Source organism: Andrographis paniculata, unplaced genomic scaffold, assembly GCF_009805555.1.
Source record: "Andrographis paniculata isolate CXL003 unplaced genomic scaffold, ASM980555v1 Contig82END, whole genome shotgun sequence".
NCBI lineage: Eukaryota > Viridiplantae > Streptophyta > Magnoliopsida > Lamiales > Acanthaceae > Andrographis > Andrographis paniculata.
In genome coordinates, this window is record NW_026137620.1 from 1,207,611 (window position 1) to 1,229,266 (window position 21,656).

The 21,656-nt window shown below is 24.2% G+C and overlaps 1 protein-coding gene across 1 annotated transcript; it reads left to right on the forward strand.

The window, feature by feature from the left end:
* The first annotated feature begins 5,920 nt into the window (after window positions 1–5,920).
* Window positions 5,921–8,472, forward strand: LOC127241166 (uncharacterized). Its single transcript, XM_051260084.1, has 2 exons — window positions 5,921–6,611; window positions 8,113–8,472. The coding sequence occupies exons 1-2, from the start codon at window positions 6,223–6,225 to the stop codon at window positions 8,156–8,158; spliced, it is 435 nt and encodes a 144-aa protein (XP_051116041.1). The 5' UTR covers window positions 5,921–6,222; the 3' UTR covers window positions 8,159–8,472.
* The last annotated feature ends 13,184 nt before the right edge of the window (window positions 8,473–21,656 follow it).

Here is a 21,656-nt window from a genome sequence, read left to right on the forward strand (position 1 = left end):
GTGAATTTTTTAACATATATTAATAAGATATTTCTTAAATTTTACATAACAATACTACATTCTTATTTTCAACCTACAATTTCTTATTAGCTTTTTATTCTTACAACCCACATAATTCTTTATCAATTTTTAATCCTTACAATTTTAAAAATATCTTTATTTTTTTTATATCTACATACTATTTAATATTTTTTTCGTCCGTCAAATTTACTCTTATTTTTTTTTTAGTTTATCCGTTAAATTTACTCAATTACTAATTTTGGCAAAGTTAACAAATTAATATTAGACTATTATACATTCAATATTTATTTACAATAAATATCATTGAGTTTATTACCTTCTCTCTCCTCATTTTTTTTAATTTATAATTTACTTTTCAAAAATACCATAAACTACCTTTTTATTTTATCACTTTTTCAATAAAAATATTCATTTTTCTTAATCTCCGTGGACCCAAATATTCTAATTTTAACTGACGAATGAAATATTTATTAGACCATTCGATAAAATGTCTTCTTTATTATTATTATTATTATTATTATTATTATTATTATTATTATTTTTTAGTGTAACAAAATTCATTAATTCTATTAATAATGTGTTCGTTTGTAGGATTTGTTCAAAATCCTACTATTCATCCAAAAGTTTTCCCCCAAAAACATTAAATCAAACACTTATTTTTCATTTTTTATATTATACTAAAAAACAATTTTACATTTAAAACATCACATTAACACCTATTTATATCACAAATCATATAACTATTCAAATTCAAAAATTTTACTATTCAAATCCCAACTCAAAATCCAAACCCAAAAAAAAAAACATCCTAAAAAAACACAACTATCACTCGCATGTTACTTTTTCCAACAAACAATTACTATAATATAATTAATTAATTAATTAACAATCAGATTCTGAAATTTAATGAACTCTATAAATTTTATAAAATAATAAATATAATAGATTGAAATTTATAAAGGATGTTAAAAGTAAATAATTTGAATGATGTAAATGACAAAAAAAAATAATAAATTTAAAGTAATAATTACAATGCATGTTCTCAAAAACTAGAAAAATATTATTTCTTAATTAATATATAATTTACATTTTTCTATTGTGTGTGTTTTTCTTTTGTTAAAGAAAAAATATTAACAAGTTCTTTCAAAAAAAAATTACTCTATCGATCTCAATACAATAGTGTTGTTTACTATTTTTGTTCCGTTTCAAAACAATAGTCTCATTTTCATAAATAACCATATCACTATAAAACTATCCCTACTTTTTTATTATTATAACACAATTGTCACTATTTTTTACACTAATATACTCACAAGAAGGGCAAAAAAATTATTTATCTTACTTTTTACCAAATACCAATATAATATCAATATTTATTAAATCTCGTACCCAACACAATAAAACTATACTTTTAGGACGGAGGGAATAATATATTACATATATTTTTATTATTTTATATTATTTATATAATTTTTTATAACTCACATAACAAAAAATATTTTTTAAACTATCTCACAAAACAAAAATGTGTTTTTTTTTTAAAATAGTTTGAAGAAATATTTTTTAATATTTTAAATTTTGATATTTTGGTGAAAATAATAGTGAGAATAAATGTTAATTCACTTGAATGTGATTTTTGAGTTAAATTAGTTTATATATATATATATATATGGAAAAACTATCTATTATTTCCTCCGTCCCACGTACCATGTCCATGTTGTCGTTTCTGTCTGTCCCACATATCATGTCATTTTTTTTTTGGAAAATAATTACACACTTTAATCTCATTTTAAACTTTTTAATTTTTTTTTTAAATTTTAATTAAACTAATTAGTTATCTTAATCTTAATTTATAATTATTTATATTATAAGATAATTATTTTCACTAATACATTCTTAATTATCTACTAATTATATATCTTCTAAAATACCGTCTCTATATTATAACAGATACGGTATGTGAGTCGGAGATAATATTATTTTTATACCAATAAGGTGAGACATAATCTCATGTAGCACATAACGCCAAAAAAGCATGAACTGACTTTTAAAACTATTACAGTACATTACAGAGATACAAAATCATTAATAATACAAAAGGTAATTTTAAAAGTATTTAATTTGTATTTTATGTAATAATTTAATATTTATAAAAAAATAATACTTCATTCGTCTTAAAATTATAGTCTTATTTGAGCCGGATTTAAGGAGTATTGATATTATATTCATAGTTGGTAAAAAAGTACGAGAAAAAGACTTTATTATCCTTGTGAGTGTATTAGTGTAAAAAAATAGTGTCATTTGTGTAATAATAATAATAATAAAATAAGAATAATTTTTTTATGGTGATATGAATATTTATGGAAATGAGACTATTGTTTTGGGACAGATAAAAATAGTAAACAAGACTATTGTATTAGAACGGAGGGAGTAATAAATTTTTTAACAAACAAACTTAAAAGTGTGTTTGTTTAGCTTTTCATTTTGAAGTATTTTTATATTAAATTTGAAAAAACATATTGATATTATGAAAAACAACATTTTTTTTATTAAATTGTTTATTTTTATAAATTAATAGAATATATTATATATTGTGTGCATATAATTTATAAAAAAAAATCCAAAATTGTGTATTTCTTATTGAATGAACAAATAAGACATTGTATAGTTAAAATATTTATAAAAAAATAATAAACTCAAAAAATAAACCGTAAATTAAAGGAAAAAAAACTCATATTTCGTTTTGAATTCAAAATTTGTGCAAGTAATAATTAAAATCAAATCTATTACTCTCTCTCTGTCCCAAAATATGTATTTTTTGATTTTTTTAAATATCTTATGAAATAATTATATTTTATTAGTTAATAAAAATGTACATAATAAATTTAATATCGTTTGTTTCTTATATTTCATATATATAATGATATATTTGTAAATTATATAAAAAATAAAAATATTTTGATATTAATATGTGTTTATTTTTATTATAATAAAAAAATACTTTTATATATGACAAATAAAAATAATAAAAATATACTTTCGATTAAAATAAAATGAGTATTGTATGCTTATGTACATTGTAACAGAAAGGTAGATTACCCACCACTAATTGTACTACTAATTAATTTGGTGTAGTATTGGTCAACTAATGACCGAATATGACATTCCTATAAATAAACCTATTTGTACTTGATTGAAAATAACAAATAATAACTAGAATGTAATTAGAGGTGACCAAAATATCCGAAATCCGAAAATCCAATTTGAATCAAACGGAAATTTAAAATTTGGTTCGGATTTTTCGGATTTTCGGATTGGATCGAATTGAATTTTTAACAAATTTCGAATTTTCGGATCGGTATACTTAAAATCCGAACCAATTCGAAATCCGAAATATAACATTTTAATATATTTTTTTATTATACATATTTAATATTTTATTAGAAAATATTATATTTTAATATAAAACACTCAAATTTATTAATTATATTTTAATATATTTAATTTTTATATATTATATATATATTTAATATTATAAAATAATAATAAAATATAAAAAATTTTAAAAATTAAATAATAATAATAATAAAAATATTTAGAATTTCGGATTTTTCGGTTTGGTTCTAATTTTTTAGTTCGGATTACGGATTTTCGGATTTCGGATTTCGGATATTTCGATTCGGTTCGGATTGATTTTTTCAAAAATTTCGGATCACCAAATCCAAACCGAAAATCCGAATGCTCACCCCTACATGCAATTGTATGTGTTATGTATTACATATGATATTTAATTTGATTATAAATAATAAATTAATGTATGAAAAAATAAGCTATAAACATAAATTTAATATACTACAATTTTAAAAAAATAAAATAAAACAAAAAGCCAATGAAATACAACAATTTTAAACACAAATTTAAGGATTCATATGTTTAAATACATACAATTTTAAGTATCCGATCAACCACTAGAACTAGTAAACATGAACAATCGAATTAGACGATCTATGTATAACTCAAATCATAATAAAAAATACTCCCTCTGTCCCACAACTATAGTCTGTGTTAGATTTGACACGAAATTTAAGAAATATTGATATTATATTGGTAGTGGGTAAAAAATACGGGTAAAAGACTTTTTTTCCCTTGTGAGTGAATTAATGTAAAAAATAGTGACAATTGTGTAATAATAATAAAAAAAGAAATGTAGTTTTACACTGATATAGTTATTTATAAAAATGAAACTATTCTTATGAGACGGATAAAAATGGTAAACAATACTATTGTATTTAAATGAAGGGAGTATATGTTTATTCATAAAATCCAAAAAAATATATCGGAGTGTACCAAAAAAATATTTATCCCTTTTATGCACCAAATTTATAAATTTTATTTTCTTTGTCTATAAAAATATGCATTTTTCATTTATAATAGTAATAAATAACTTTTACAAATTTCAATTCATTAAAATTTTTTATACTTCATTAACTTACTTATACTTTTCAAAATATTCAAATTTCTTTTTACAGTTAAAATATCTTTTTTTTTTCTTTTTTTTTTTAATAATCAACCAATATACTACTATATTTATTAAAGTTTGTGTCCGAACAGAGGTAATAATCCTTCTATCCCTTAACAATAATCTCATTTTGTCATTTTTGTATGTTTAAAAAAAAGTTTTATTTTTATTTTTAGTAACTAACTTTCACGTTTTTACAAATTTATTTTTATTTTTTTTACAATAATTATATAAAAGTAAAGACATTTTAGTCTTTTAAAAATACTTTTACCTCACTATCAATATAATACATATTATTTTTAGGGAAAAAAATTAATTTTGGTCCCAATATAAAAAAAAATAAATTCAACAATTTTAGTTTCAATATAAACAATTTCAATCAATTTTTGTCCCATTATAAACAATTTCAATCAATTTGGTCTCACCGTTAAAAAACTAACGGAAATTGCTGACGTGGACATAACGAAAGTGACATGACAGTTGACCTGGAACTACACGGTCATGTTGTTACATGACCATGTATATTTCAGTGAATAATTATACATGGCTATGTTGTTACACGACCATGTACAATTATATACAACCATGTTGTTAGATAGTCATGTATATTTCAGTGTATAATTATACATGACCATGTTGTTACACGACCATGTATAATTCTACACGACAGTGTACCTTTATGTTATATATATATATTTTTAAATTTAGAATAATTAATATAGTTGAAATGAGAAAAAAAAAATCCTAATATAATTAAAATGTGTCAATTTTAGTTCAAATATAAATATTTATCAAGTATGTTCTTTTGGAAGATTTTCTCTAAAATTTTATTATTTGCCAAAAACATTCTCTTACAAACATTCAATTACTGTATTTAAATAATAAATTAATTTTTAATACTACTATAATATACAAAATTAAAAAATAGTTGTGTAATTGGATATTTTTTTAAAAAAATATATAGCAAAAAAATAAAATTTTACACTAAAACAGAAATGTACACCATTTTAACAACATGACCATGTAAAAAATTGTACACTGATATATACATGGCTGTGTATAATTGTACATGGCCGTGTACTTTCCAAGTCAATTGTCATATCACCTCGTTATGTCTAATTTCCGTTAGTTTTTAATTATTTATAATGAGACCAAAATTGATTGAAATTATTTATAATAAAATTAAAATTGATGAATTTTTTTATATTATGACCAAAATTAATAAATTTCAGTTTCACATGTCCATATTATTTTGAAAATGAATGAATATTATTTTTAAAGAATCGAAATTTAAATAGTTAATAAATAAATAAATAACCAACCCAGCAAACAAACAGACCCTTGATGTTATGTAATGTTCGATTCTTATCCAAACTTGAAATAAACCCACAAAAGGGCTGTGATGAAAATGAACAACTGCAGAAACGATCGAACACCTCTACCTCTCACTTTATCCATTTTCCCCTCTCCCTCTTCCTCTCCCTCCCCAGATTGATTTCTACTCCTAAGATTGAAACAAGATTCTTCCCAAATCTCCCCACGGATAAATAGTGCTCTGTTTATCCGTCGATTCTCCCGAATTTTTTTGTTGCAAAATCCTCTCAATTCCATCCCCGCACCACCGTCGGAAATTTCACATTAATCAGAGTTTCGCCGCCGGATTTGGAGCCGTTTCTGGAAATATGATGCGAAGGCAGCTGAATAATCAGCCGGATTACTATTCGAAAATTTTCTACGACGTCTCCGCTTTGGTTCTCAAAGTTATGCGGTCTCCGCCTCCGCCGTTCGATTTCGCCGACCCGGCCGCGGTGGCGGTGCATCGCCGGGGGCGGGAGGGACCGCCGTTTCACCAGATTACGCCGGCCGGGTTCGCGTCGCTGCTGCTCGGAATTTCCTTGGCTTTAATGCTATGTGGTTCGGTTACTTTTTTTCTAGGGTTCTTATTGATGCCTTGGGTACTTGTGCTGGTGGTGATTTTGTACGTTGTCGGGATAGTTTCCAGCATCTCGATGATTGGGAGAGCCATTTGGTGCCATAATTCAGCCCCAATTTCGCCTAGAAAAGATATTCCGTGTAAGAAGTTTTCCCCAATCTTCGTTCGATTCGATTGATTTTTTAGGATGATCATCAATTGGTGCTTGCTATTTACTTAATTGATATTTCGTTTAGTCCTCTAATTTGTGTCTTTCATTGGATTTGATTACTAATCTTTGCTGTTCTTATCAATTGGAGTTGGGTTTTTTTCTTCTTCTTTTTTTTTTTTTTTTTTTTTGTTATGGATTTACTTGGATTTGTGTTGTTGTTCTAACTTCTAAGTTAATTTGTATTTAGGGTTTTGCATTGGTGATTATGACAATTAGTTTTTGGATATGCTAAGACTTGGTTGTAGTGTTACTATTAGTTTTTTCAAGTAGTCGGCCATTGTTGTTTATGTTAAAGTCAATGTTAGTTAGCGAATCTAATTTATTTCAACAGCACGTGTAATTGATTGGAACTCTGTAATGGTGGTGGCTTGATGAAACTATGTTGCGGCCTGCTTTTTTGAATATAAGTGTCGAATAAACTACTCTATTAAATGTGTTCGGAGGTTGAAACTGAAAAAATCGTTTAAAATGCTATTGTTATCGATTCATGGCTGTTGTAGTTCCTTTTCTTAAGGTTTGAAGATATCTTTCACGTACGGTTAGGAGGGTTTTTCGAGGAGTCTTGTTTGGACTATGGCCAAACTTTGCTACATACAATCGGTCGCTAAAATATTTGAATTTGTTTGTTTAGTATTTATAGTTTTGGGTGTGTTTATTTGGGGATTTTGGAGGATTTTTACTTTTCCTCCAAAATTTTCTCTTAAAAGACATCAAATTTTATATTCAAAACATCACGACATTTATTTATATCACATCAAACAACTATTTCAATTCAAAGTTTTACTATTCAATGCTCAAACCTGAAATTCGGACCCCCAAACAAACACTGCTTTTGTTGTTAGGTACGAGGAATTGTGATGGTATTATAGGAAATGCTATTTTATTTGTTTGAATTATTGATTTGTATTGAATGATATGTATTTATTGGGTAACATTTTTTGAGAACGATGTTGTTTGTTTTTTGCTTGGAAGAACACAACCTTTGAATTTCATTTACGAGGTTGTGCCTTACATTCGAAAACACCATAAGAACATTAAGGTTGTTCATTTTTAAGTTCCTCGAATTGCCCTTAGGACATTTATGTTGGGAGAATGAGAATCTCTTAGGGTGTGTTTGTCTGTGGTATTTGAGGTTTTGGGTTTGGATTTATGAATAATAAAAAGTTATGTGATGTGATATAAATATATACTGATGTGATGTTTTGAATGTAAAATGAATTTGTAGTATAATATAAAAAAAGAAAAGCAATTGTTTGATTTGATATGTTTGGAGGGAAATAAAATCTGAATAGTAAAATTCTGTATTTAGACCCACAAAAGAACACAACCTTACAGAATCATCTTTCTACATGTCTCATTATTTTTTTCAACTCTTAACAAACTATACTTTAAACGATTTACTGATTCGACTTTCGCTTTGCGCTGCAGCTTGGAAGCTTTTGTAGAAAGGCTTTCTGGTTACCGGGCATCGTAATGATGCATTCTGCAGCGACGCCTGCTTCCTGCAACAGCCCTTTCGACTCCCACGCCGTGGCAAATGTGGATATTTATATATATATATATATATATATATATTTGTCGGCTCGATCCGTCGATTCGGGTACTTGAAAAAGGTAATGTGTGTATATGGTGACATTTCTATTTTAAGTAAATGAATGAGGGCTTCACTTACATCATTTGAAGATGGAACATTTCTTCATTTGCCTGTTTTGCTGGTTGTATTTGGAATCACAAAACATTCTCTATTTATGTTGGGGATCAGGGTGTGTTTGTTTCTATATTTTGGTTTTGATTTTTTTCTTTTTTCTTTTAGTAGTTAGAGTGAGATAAAATATTGTAGTTTTATAGAAAATTGTAAAGAAACTGAAAAAAAAAAAAAATTAACAATAATCCCAGTATATTTTTTTGGAGTTTGGTTTTGAATTTTGGTTTTGTGTTTTGATTAGACAGTGAGAAAAAATGTTTTTATAGGAATGTGGAAATGCGTCTAAAAGAATGTTTTTATTTATTCCAATTTCTAAGACTGTTATTTTAACAAAAATTTTGAATACATTTTCTCAAAAAATTAAAATATCACACATACTTCATCGTGTCATGGTAATTGACACTATTTCTATTTTTGTTTGTCCAATAATAATTGATAATTGACACTATTTTTATTTTTGTTTGTCCAATAATAATTGATATATTTTTATTTTTGATAAAAATTATTCAATTAAAATATATTTAACAATTTAATTCACTCAAAATTTTTTTATTTTTATAGAAAAATTTATTCTCTAAATGATATTGCTATATATTTTTAAATATTTAAATATATATTTTAATTTTTTTAATCATGTATATTAAATTTACTTTAAAATTATAAATATTATTAATTACATAACAAATAATATAATTGTTGATGCAGATTTTTTTCAATAAATTAAAAGTAAAATCCGAAAAAGAAAATTATTTTCGAATTTGATTAAAAAGATGTCTGAAATTGAAAATCTCTATACAACTATACATAAAAAAAAAAAAAAAAAAAAAAAAAAAAATTGAAAAGAACACTAAAGACTGGAAAAGTAAATGGATGATCCAAAAAGAAATTTTATTGAATTTGATGTCGATTGAAAATATGTATTTTTTGGGTCGTGAAAAGGCTTATTTAAAAACCCATGTCAACTGTCCCAATGTCGTTATCGGGTTGTGCCACAACCACTCACTAGTTGTAACTCCTTCCAACCGTTCTAAAACTGTTATTCAACTGCCCCATTCAACCAACCAACCTGAACATCCATCGCCTCGTCTTCCTTCGCCCGACTTTCACTTGTCCGACCTCCGTATCGACTGGCCTAAACACCACCGCCTTATCTTCCTTCGCCCGATTTCCCTTTGTCCGACCTCCACACCAACCGACCTAAACGCCTACGGTCTCTTTTTCCTTTGTTCGACCTCCGTATCAACCGATCATCTAGTCGAAGGTCCTCATGAAAAAGCCCATTTCTTAGTAACGTCTTGGTTGTTGGGCCTACCCATTTAAGACCTTAATATAATTGACAGGCCCATCGAATCATAAACCAATCCATTGCCCAAAGTACAAACCCATTCTCGAAAACCTTACACATTGATTTTCTTCGCTCAACAAAAATAATATCATAACTCATTATTATTATTAATTAATTAAACATCATTACTTTAAATACCGAGTCTCTAATCAAATTGTTCAATTCCGGTGGGACGGAGGAAGTATTTTTTATTTTTATATTATCTATACTGTTTCTTATATCACATAAAAAATGTCAAAATAATGAATATGTATAATACTCCTTCCGTCTCATAACAAATTATCTATTTTTTCATTTTAGTATGTTCCATAACAAAATATTCATTTCATTTTTTTTTTTTAGTAATTGTACTATCTACCTAACATTACAAATCCCCTTACAACTTACAACATATTACACAAATGTCATTACATTTATATCACAAAATACCAATAAAGTTATTTTAGTTATTTCTATTTTATTCTTACTATATTCTAATATAATATTAATATTTCTAAAACTACGTATAAAAAGCAAACGGATATATAGCTATGGAACGGAGTACATTAATTTTTTGGAGATATAATGTATTTTTTTAATAAAAGAACATACTCGCTTGCTTACTCCATTTAGCATACAAAATAGGTAGATATAACATATTTTTATTTAAAACAAATTTGTGTTAAATAAATGTGTTGTCGGTTTATACTTATAAATATATTGTATAAATATATTAATTTTTAGTGATTTTAAATTAAAATTAATATTTATTTTATATAATTTTTAATAAAAATATATTATTTTTTATTATTAAAATAATAAAAATTCAAATATATATTTAATTTCACATTAATTTCAAATCACAATCAAATCCTAAATTATTTATTGTCTTTCTTGTGTATTATATTTTGGGACTGTTAAAGTTTATAATTGAGTACATTAATAGCAACCAAAAGAAAGTTGGTGTGTATGGAGTGTTTTATTTAAATTTCACTGTATAATTTATACTTGTAATAATAATAATAATAATAATAATAATAAGTGCAACCTCAATTGATGTATGCTATTGAATTTGGAGGGTGGTTTCGTTCAGGTATCTATTTTAGTGCCTTAGAGCACGTACTGTGGCTCTTAAATAGAAGACTTTATCTCGTATTTCGATGTCAGTCTTTCTCAATTTCGAAAAATCTCATCCGTAATGGCCTACTTTTCGACCCCATCATTTCGATCAAAAATCGATAGCACCATCGTGCAGGCGAAGCACGTCTCGACGTCGTCTCTTCTCTCTCATTCTCTCCGTTGTCCTCCCTCTCACCCTTGTTGCTCGTTTCTTCTTCCCCAAACTCATCTTCCATCCCCATCGCCGATGACTGTTCTCCCTCCTCTTTTCCTCATTTCACAGTCGACATTGTTGCACTTTTCCGGCGACCGACGGGTAAATTTTGGGGATTTTCTCATTTTTTTAGGTTCTAATTTTTATTTAGTGATGAGGGCTACGCCTGTGTCTGTTTCTAGAAACAGATTTATTTTCTCTCAACAAATCCCCTCTCCTTTCCTCTACAAATTCCAATGTGTTTTTAGTGTGAGTGAGTGAATGATTCTTCGTAAATTGCTGTGTTTTCACACCTCACATTGTAATTTCTTACATTGATTCAATTCTTTCACATGTTCGGCATTTTGCATATTCAATTGACTCTCAGTTCTTGTTGAACACCTTATGTTTATGTTTGGGAGATTTGGGTTTACACGAGAATGAATATTTTGTGTGAAATTTGGAAGTGATGAAAGAGAAATATTTCTTAAGAAAATCAGAAAGAGAAAGAGAGTCGTTGTGGCTGATTTTAATTTTTAAATCGACATAGATGAAAAAGGATTGGACACATAGATGCCAACTAGGCAATAGAGGTTTTTATTATTAAGAGTCATTGTATGTGCTCTTAGTTTTGAGGTTTTAGGTATTTTTAAATGAAATAACCGTTTAATGTAATCTTTTATATGAAATAAATATTTCACATGATATGTTTGGAACAAATTGTAAAATTGTATAGTAAAAAAATAAAAAAAATCAAAGAAAATACAGGTTTAGCAATTTTTTTAATGAAATAATTTTTTCTATATATTATGAAAAATTGTACTCTCTCCGTCGTTCAAATCTATTCTTGCTTTTCTTTTTTGGTTGTCATCCAAATTTATTCTCGTTTCCAATAAAAAAAATACCATTTTTTTTACCAAAAAAAAAGTAAAAATTTATATTTTTATATATTTTTCTTAAAATTCGTGCCCGGTCAAATGAGCACACAATTGGATGACGAAGGAAATATAAAAAATATAAAAGATATTATTTAGATTATATAATAAAACTAGGCGGCAGAGCTGATCTACAAATTAAAGAGAAGATGGATGAGTTATTAGGAGAGTTAGACACCGATGCCAATCCAAAAAGATAAGAAAATTTCAAATAAATATATAAAAGATGAACAATAAACTTACTTGAATGTAAATTTTGTATTGAACTTTTTTAAGATAGAAAATAACAATTAAGGGTGGAGTCACTGAGGGCAAGAGTTGGCTGCAACCCCTTTGCCCCATTCCGCCCCTTACTATTATTATTATTATTATATATATAATATATTAAGTATTGAATGGTTTTTCTTTTCTAATGAAATATCATGTTGTATTAATGAAATATCATGTTGTATTATTTTTTATTTTAAAAATAAATATATGAATATTTATGAGTGTGATATTTTTGCAAAATTAGTATATATATTTTCTCAAAGAAATTAATATATTATATATTATTTTTATATTATATATATTTTTTCTTATATCTTACAGAAAATATATATATATATTTCTTTACATTATTTCACAAAACAAATATATATAGTTATAATATAGACATTAATGTTGTAATTTATTATTTTGTAAAGAAAAAAAAACTACATTATTTTATAAATAGAAAATTATTTTTATAATTTTTAGAAAATTTATCCACCCTCTAATTTTAATCTAGTTTCGTCAGTATGAATAATAATGAATTTTGATAAACAAGGATGATAAATTTTAATTTTTAGTGAGAAAAAGTAACTAAAAGCAACAATGAACAAAACTGTATTAAAGAGAATTAAGATATGTCAAAATATGTATAAGGCAAAACTACTTCATCTTTTATAGACTAAGGGGTTTAGAAATACTAATATTATAATATATGATGGTAGGTGAAGATTATATATATTATTTTATTTGGCTGAAAAATGGGACTCTTATTTAATATATTAATAATATATTATATATATACACTTTATATTATGATAATTTGTTTTATATGTAGTATTTTGAATTATATATGGTACGGGTCTTGAACCAACTGTCATCCGAATGGCGTTGATGGCGTAATTTATTCTTGAACCAACTGTCATCCGAATGGCGTTGATGGCGTAATTTATTCTTGAACCAACTGTCTTGAACCAACATTTCATAATTTGAGGATTTATTCTTGAACCAACTGTCAAATTTATTCTTGTTCCGTTTAGTGATAAATTTCGTAATTTGATGATTTTTTTCCCCCAACATTTCTATAAATTTGACTATATTTTTTCAATGTTTTCTTATGTGTGAAGAATCTTTGGGTCTTTTATCTTACTTTTGGAGTTGATGGCGTCTTGCTAGTCTGAGTCTTTATTGTTGGATTTTTGAGAATTTTTTTAATTACTTGTAGATGGAGCTTTCAGAATTTATTTAACCGTTTTCATGAATTTCTTTTCGATTTGAAAATAATGAGCAATGGCTTCCTGATTGCAATATTGAGTATAAAATTAATTCCATCATTTGATTTTGAATTCTTAATCCAATGACAATGAATTTGGATTATCAAATACTTGAATAACTTAAAATTACAACAAAAAATTAATGGCACTTTGAATTTTGAATAAAAAGAAATTGACTTTTGAAATTCTTCAACTTTTGACTTTTTGTTGAATAATTGCAATCTCATTTGTACTTTAGGATGTAAAACTTATTTTAGTGGACTATAAAATATCCACCAATGATAAAATCAAATTGGAAAATTTTTGAGATAATTTGAATGAAACGTCATAAACCATGAGTGACTGAATGGTTGGTAAAGAAAAATTTTGTACCAAGTCATTCTATAATTATGATATGAATACTTTTTTTGGTGAAAAATTGACTGAAAATGTTTTTGTTGAGAATGGAGAAGTCCACTCACTTTGTGAACAAACATTTTTTTATGACACATTTTGAATACGCAATACGATCCGAAATTTTTTTTATGACACATTTTGAATATGCAATACGATCCGAATTTTTTTAATCTTTGGTATGAACTAGTTCAACATAATTTGAATCGACAAATAAGTTCATAAATTTTTTTGAGTTTTTCCATTGAAAAAAAAAAAAAAAAAACTTTGAGTGAACTGTTTTAAAGTTCAATGTCGGGAATATATTTGAAACGAGTTAATGTAACGTGTTCAACAATATCTTTTATAATGTATAAAAAATGAATAGGTTGTTTAGATAGAGTTGAAGATTGGACTTTAGACACAATTGGATTTTGTGATTTTAAAATAGCGGTCTAGTTTGAGCTATTTGAGTGTAGGTTAGAGGGGAAAAACATAAAAAGATTGAAATCTATTTTGAGCAGAAATCACAGTTATGTGAATAAATTTGTAATCTTTGGCATTTTGAATAATGATTTGATTCGATTGATTTTGACAGCTCATTTTTGCAAAAATAAAAAATAATAGTATGCAATAAAATAGTTTAATATTTTTTATGTCATGTAATTCTTGAAATATAATTTTCTTTTGCTTTTATTGTAATAAATTTATTTGCTCAAATATATATAAAAAATTGAAGTAATCATAACTCATTTTGTTTAACTGTTCAAAAAATGAAATGAAAATTTTGATGAATAATTAAATATATTGGATCATTACAATATTAGTTTAAATCATGACTAATAATGAAGTTTTATATCTTTTTGTATTTTTGGTACCAGAGGAATAAAAAAACATTATCTTTAATTTAGCAGTCATTTTTCTCTTAATATGCATTTTAATTAATCATGCTAGTATAGACGGGAATAACAATAAAACCACACTAGGACCACCTAATCACACAACTGACCAACAGATTTACGAGTTTACTAGATCTTACCAATGCTTATGCAAATAAATTAATCAAAAAATACACATAAGATGAAATGAACTTTTAAATAAAAAATCATACCTTACCCCTGACTTAAATATGAAGAATTAGATTGGCTCTCAACAAATATGTAGATACGTATAAAATTAATAAATATATATACAAAAATTAGAAAAATTAATAAAACAAAGAAAGTGGATTTATTGTGACTATAAAAATCTATAAAGATATCTTCACTATAATTAAACTGCAAGAACTAAATTTGAATAGAGAATGAAAAAACTTTGAAATATTTTTAAATCAAAAACCCTATTGATAATACAAAGAATAATACTTCTGCAATCATATACATACATATATATTTCTATATGTGTCTTTAAATTTTTATTTGATTATGAACAAAAAAAAATTCACTTTATTTTTGCAATTTATATATTCAGAATTACAAACTCTATTGATACAACCAATAATATATGCATATTTATACGTTTGTAATTTATATATTCAGAATTACAAACTCTATTGATACAACCAATAATATATGCATATTTATACGTTTGCAATTTATATATTCAGAATTACAAACTCTATTGATACAACCAATAATATACGCATATTTATACGTAGACACATTTTTTGTGGGTGTGTGTTTGATTTTTTTAATCATTTTTTAAATTCAAATAGCTCTTAATGATTCTTATAATTTTATTTTTAAAAAAAAAAATTAAAAAGAAGACAGTGGAATTCAATGCAAATATAACTATGAGTAAAATATGAACATTTTTAGACATCCAAATTTCTAGTATAAATTAATTATATATTAATGATTTTACTGCTTAAATTGTATTATATATTAATTATATATATAATCACCAAAAAATAGCTTTCACCATACTCCTGCACCACTGACCATTTGAATGCAAATTTTGAGAACAATAATATTATTGATTAAAATTCGTATCAAATTCATTTGAGCATATATTTGATGGATAAAGTAAGTAATATTTTAAAATTATAATAAATATATTTTTTACAATCTATTGAAATAGTTTATGTCAACAACATATATTGCTAAATAAGTGAGAATGGGGTGCTCTGGAAAAAAATAATAAATTAATAAGCAATTTTAGTTTATCAATTTAAATATAAATGTGATACATGGAGCTAAAAATGATAGATTCTAATTGCATATAAATGTTGAACAATATTATATGTATAATAGAAATTGATTTATTGAAAAGTAAGATTTTTTATATACATATTTTTAATAATAATTCTTAAAAAATATATCATATCAAATAATTATTTTCTTATCTAATACTATATATATTTATTTTCTTACAAAATTTTTGTAATCCATACATATTTATATTATAATAAATATTTAACTTTTTTTTTATTTTTTTATTTTTATCATTTTTAAAACTCAAACTTGTATAACTTTTCTTTAAACAAAACATATGGCTTTGTATGATTGTAGTAGTTTTTAACAAAACATTTACTATTTATTTAAAAAAAATTCAAAAATATGAAATCAAACACAAATTTTTAATTTTTATATGATATCAAAAATAATTTTACATTATGTCACATTTATGTCTATTTATATCATCTTAAATAATTATTTTAATTCAAAATTTTAATATTCAAAATCTAAATTCCACAAACAAACATACTCTGTATTTTTATATATAAATGTTATCGTAACAAAAAAGGAATGATGCTTAATAGACAAATAAATGCATAAAGTAAATATATGGCTAGAGTTACTTACTGTCTAATTGCAGTTAGTCATCACATTACCGACAATACACAAATATAAGTATATAGAACTCACAAAATAAATTTGAGCCCATTAGCCGGTCCAACTCACTCGGGGCTTATGTTTAATTGAACGTCAATTTTTAAAGTATAAAAAGCTCAGTCGAAAGAACTCATAAAATTTTCAAGTTATGGCTAAAAAGCTCTGTTATTGACAATTATTCTTTTACAGAGAGAACTATATATATATATATATATATTTATAAACCAAACAAACTAATATGATCGACTTTGCGGCGGTTACAGTGTTCTCTGTGATTAATCATCACCATACTGACAGAACATAAAATATAGACTGAAAGCACATGAAATATGTATCAATAATACCGAATGTATGTTAATATAATATAAATATAACATTTGAATTTAAAATACATGACAATATTTCATATAATACATAGTATAATCTTTAACACAAAAAGTATGTTAAAACAAAACACATATAAATATAAATTTACAATACATTATAATAATATGAATAATACATATTATATCAATGTAAGTTATATGCTGATAACCTATATTTTCTGTAGTGATTAAACTAGCAAACACTTTAACTATCCTTTGTATGATTTTGTTCGTGAAATTTATGCATAATCTATTTATAATAAATAATTTTATTCATTCATAATTTTATTATTCTTACTTTAACAAATAATAACCAATTTGTCACTATTTCTTTCTTTTACTTACCCGACTATTTTTTATTAAGTTAATATTAAAATATTATTATTCTTAATTTATTTGTCCAACCAAACTGAGTCAGATCCACCATTAGCCCAGTGTCATGTGCCACCAATAATTTTATTTCATCAAATATATATATATATATAATTTAATAACTATGCTACTATTAAAAAAATTGTACTATCCCGTCTCATAACAAAGTATCCATTTTTTTATTTTAGTCCGTCTCATAACAAAGTATCTATTTAATTTTTTAGTAACTGTACTGTTTACATAACATTACAAATACCCTTACAACTTACAATATATTACACAAATGTCATTACCTTTATATCACACATACTAACAAGGTTATTTTAGTTATTTCTACTTTATTCATACTATATCTCAATATAATACTAATATTTCTAAAACAACGTGCAAAAAGTAAATAGATACTTCTTTTTGGATGGAAGGAGTATTACTCTACTTAAAATTTAAAGCTACATCATTATTCAAAAAAAATTAGGCGAGTTCTCTTAAAATAAAAATATCACCTAAAATAAAAATATCACCAATACTCAAATAATTAATTTACATTTTAAAGATATAAATAGACAAAAATAATACTCCCTCCGTCCCAAAAGAGTTGTTTTATTTTTCCATTTTTGTCCGTCCCAAAATAATTGTCTTGTTTCCCTATTTAGTAACTGTGGTCCTCACTTTATAATAAAATTATTCATACTTTTTCAAACTACCTCTAATTATTACTCTAATTTATTTTTTAAAATCCTTAAAAAAGTAAGAGCATTATAATCTTTTACATTCTACTTTATACCCACTTTCAATTAAATACTAATATTTTTTAATTTTCGTGCAACTCCCAACAAGATATTTTTTCTGGGACAAAGGAAGTATTATTTTTATAATTATTTTTTAATGAATTGATTTTTTTAATTTATTTTCTTTTTAAAATTTGATAGTCCAATAACAAATTTTTCTAAATCCAGTGCTGCAACCAAACTTACACAATAGAATATGCTACTATTATTAAATTTTATATTATTAAATTTGACATGTTTTCCATGCCAACTCATTATTTTTTTCCTGCTTAAAGTTAAAATGAATAATATATTCTTCACTTTAATTTTAATGATTAAATTAATTATAATGTCCAGTTCTGCACATGCAAATCACTTACAAATATTGCCTCATCTTTGGTGTTTGTACAAGACTGGACCCCACATACCCCACGAGGTTATTTCTTATTCGAGTTATTAATAATGGAGAATGTGTTTATTTTTATACTTCAAATAAAATTTCAATAAATATATTATTATTTTTTAAAAGAATACTTTATTTAAATTAAAACTAAGCAAGGGGTTTGTTTATAATTTTAAATCAAAATTTATATTATTTAATCCGTTTCTCAATAAAAATATATTTTCTCCATTCCATTAGAGATATTTTATTGGATGTTGGTACGAGAATTAAGAAATAATAATATTTAATTGAAAGTGGATATAAAGTAGAATGTAAAAGACTAAAATGCTTTTTTTTTTAAGAATTTTAAAAAGTAGATTAGAGTAATAATTATGGATATTTAAAAAAATATGAATATTTTTGTTATAAAGTAGGACTACAGTTACTAAATAAGGAAACAGATAATTGTTTTGGAACGGACAAAAATAGAAAAACAACACAACTTTTTTGGGACTGAGGGAATAATAGTTTTTTTATATATAAAATATCATATCAAAATATTATTTAAATTATATTTTAAATTAAAATTATAAATTCATTAATAAAAAATATTAAAAGTGTTTAGTTGGTAATTCTTTGATTTTTATTTTCTTTTATAATTTAGATTTTGATAGTTTTTCAGATAAAATAGTTGTTATACACTATAAGTGCTTTTAAGGATTGATTATAATACATACATTAGCACATTAGTGTAACAGACTTTAATTAATATCGGATTTTAATTCATTATAGTAAACATGTGATTAGCCTAAATAAAATAATATTATTCACCCTAATTAATATCGAATTTTAATTTATTATAGTAAATATGCGATTAGGCTAAATAAAATAATATTATTCACCCTAATCATTCAAAGTAAACCCACCATATGAGTTTGTTTATTTCCTAATAGATAATATTTTGTGTTGAATCATTTACTTTTGTGTGGATAAAATGTATATGTATTTTATATATTATATTAATGTATGTAATATATTTGTAATTTTTAACACTCTATCCGTTCTAATTCAAAATATATTTTTTTACCATTTTTTGTCTGCCATATTTCAAAGTATTTATTTTCAATTTTTTTTAAAAAATAATCATGCACTAATATTAAAATATTTTTGATTTTATTTAAATTACAAACATATCATTTCACATATAATTACTTTAAACAAAAAGTTAGATGACAAAAATATCAAAATCTCTTACACTAACTAATAAAATATTATTATTTTTTAATCTACTATAAAAACTCCAAATGACTTATTTCAAAATAGACAAAAAGAGTAATATTTATGAAAAAATCGTTCCATTTAAAAATACTAAGGAAACAAATTCTATATATTTTATATAAATATGTTGTTAAATATCATATTTTAAAAAAGTATATTAAATAATTAGTTTACTTAAATTTAAATTAATAAAAAAAGTACATTATCGATTACATACTATATTCATGATATTCAACAATACTAATAAATTAAAAACGAAAAAACAAAAGCCTATTTATTTTAAAAACTTTTTAACTGGTAATAATAATAATAATAATAATAATAATAATACCCTAAGTAACATAATTATATAAAATATAGTTAGCAATTTTATTTTATTTTTATGTATAATATAATATAATATTTTTAATTTAAATAAATTTATAATATATAAGATGTATTTTTATGTGTTTACTATTATTTTTTATTCTCTCTTGATTCAAAATTATTTTTTATATGAAATATCAAATAAAATGATTTTTTTTAAAAATATACTCTAGTAATTCTAACTCAAAGTATTTTTTTTATCATTTTTATTTGATGTCACTCAATTATATGTATTTCATATTTTAATTAAAGTAATTATATACTAATGTAAAAAATACGATAATTTTTATTTGAATTAAAAATATAATATTACACACAATTATTTTATACATAAAGTCAAAAAATAAAAATATCAAAAATTTTTACACATTTTCAGTAATCAATAAAATACAATTATTTTTTAATTTATTATAAAATTTCAAAATATATATTAAGTGGACCGAAAAAAAAAAGATATATTAAAATAAAAAATACGATACATATAATAAAGTAAATATCAAAATATTTTTTTTTTTGAGTATTTTTATTTGTATGATTCAAAGTATCTATTAGAAAAAAATAATCAATATCAAAATACTCCTTCCGTCCCATTGAAAGTTTACCGATTTTCATTTTCGTTCGTCCCAAAACAAAGTTATCATTTTCTAATTTAGTAATTGTACTATATACTTAACATAATAAATACCATTTCAACTTACAATATATTTTGTTATTTTTATATTACACCATATTAATAAGGATATTTTTGTCTTTTTTTTACTATAATCAATATAATACTAATATTCAACAATCTACGTGCAAAAAACAAACGTCACCCTTCCAATAGGACGGATGAAGTATTAAAATACTTCTATTTTACAAAAATATTATTTTCCATTATATTTATAAAGGTAAAAATATTAAAAAAAATTATTTACTCTCTCAATTCCAACTAATTTGTCAACTTTAACTTAGTAAATCATTGTATTAGTAAAAATAATTAGTCTCTCTGTCCCACATACCATGTCCACGTTGCCGTTTCTATTCGTTCCACATACCATGTCACTTTCTTTTTCTGGAAAATAATTACACACTTTAATCTCATTTTAAACTTTTTAATTTTTTTTAAATTTTAATTAAACTAATTAGTTATTTTAGTTTTAATTTATAATTATTTATATTATAGAATAATTATTTTCACTAATACATTCTTAATTATCTACTAATTACACTCCTCCTAAAAATATCGTGTCTACAGTGTAGCAGTATGTGGGACGGAGGTAGTATAATTTAATAAAAATAATTATAGATTAAAATTAAAATGACTAAATAGTTTAATTAAAAAAAATATAAATTAAAAATTTTAAAATATAATTAAAGTTCATAATTATATTTATAAAAAATGATAAATTATGTATATATTTCTAGTTATGAATAAAATATTTAAAATATTACTAT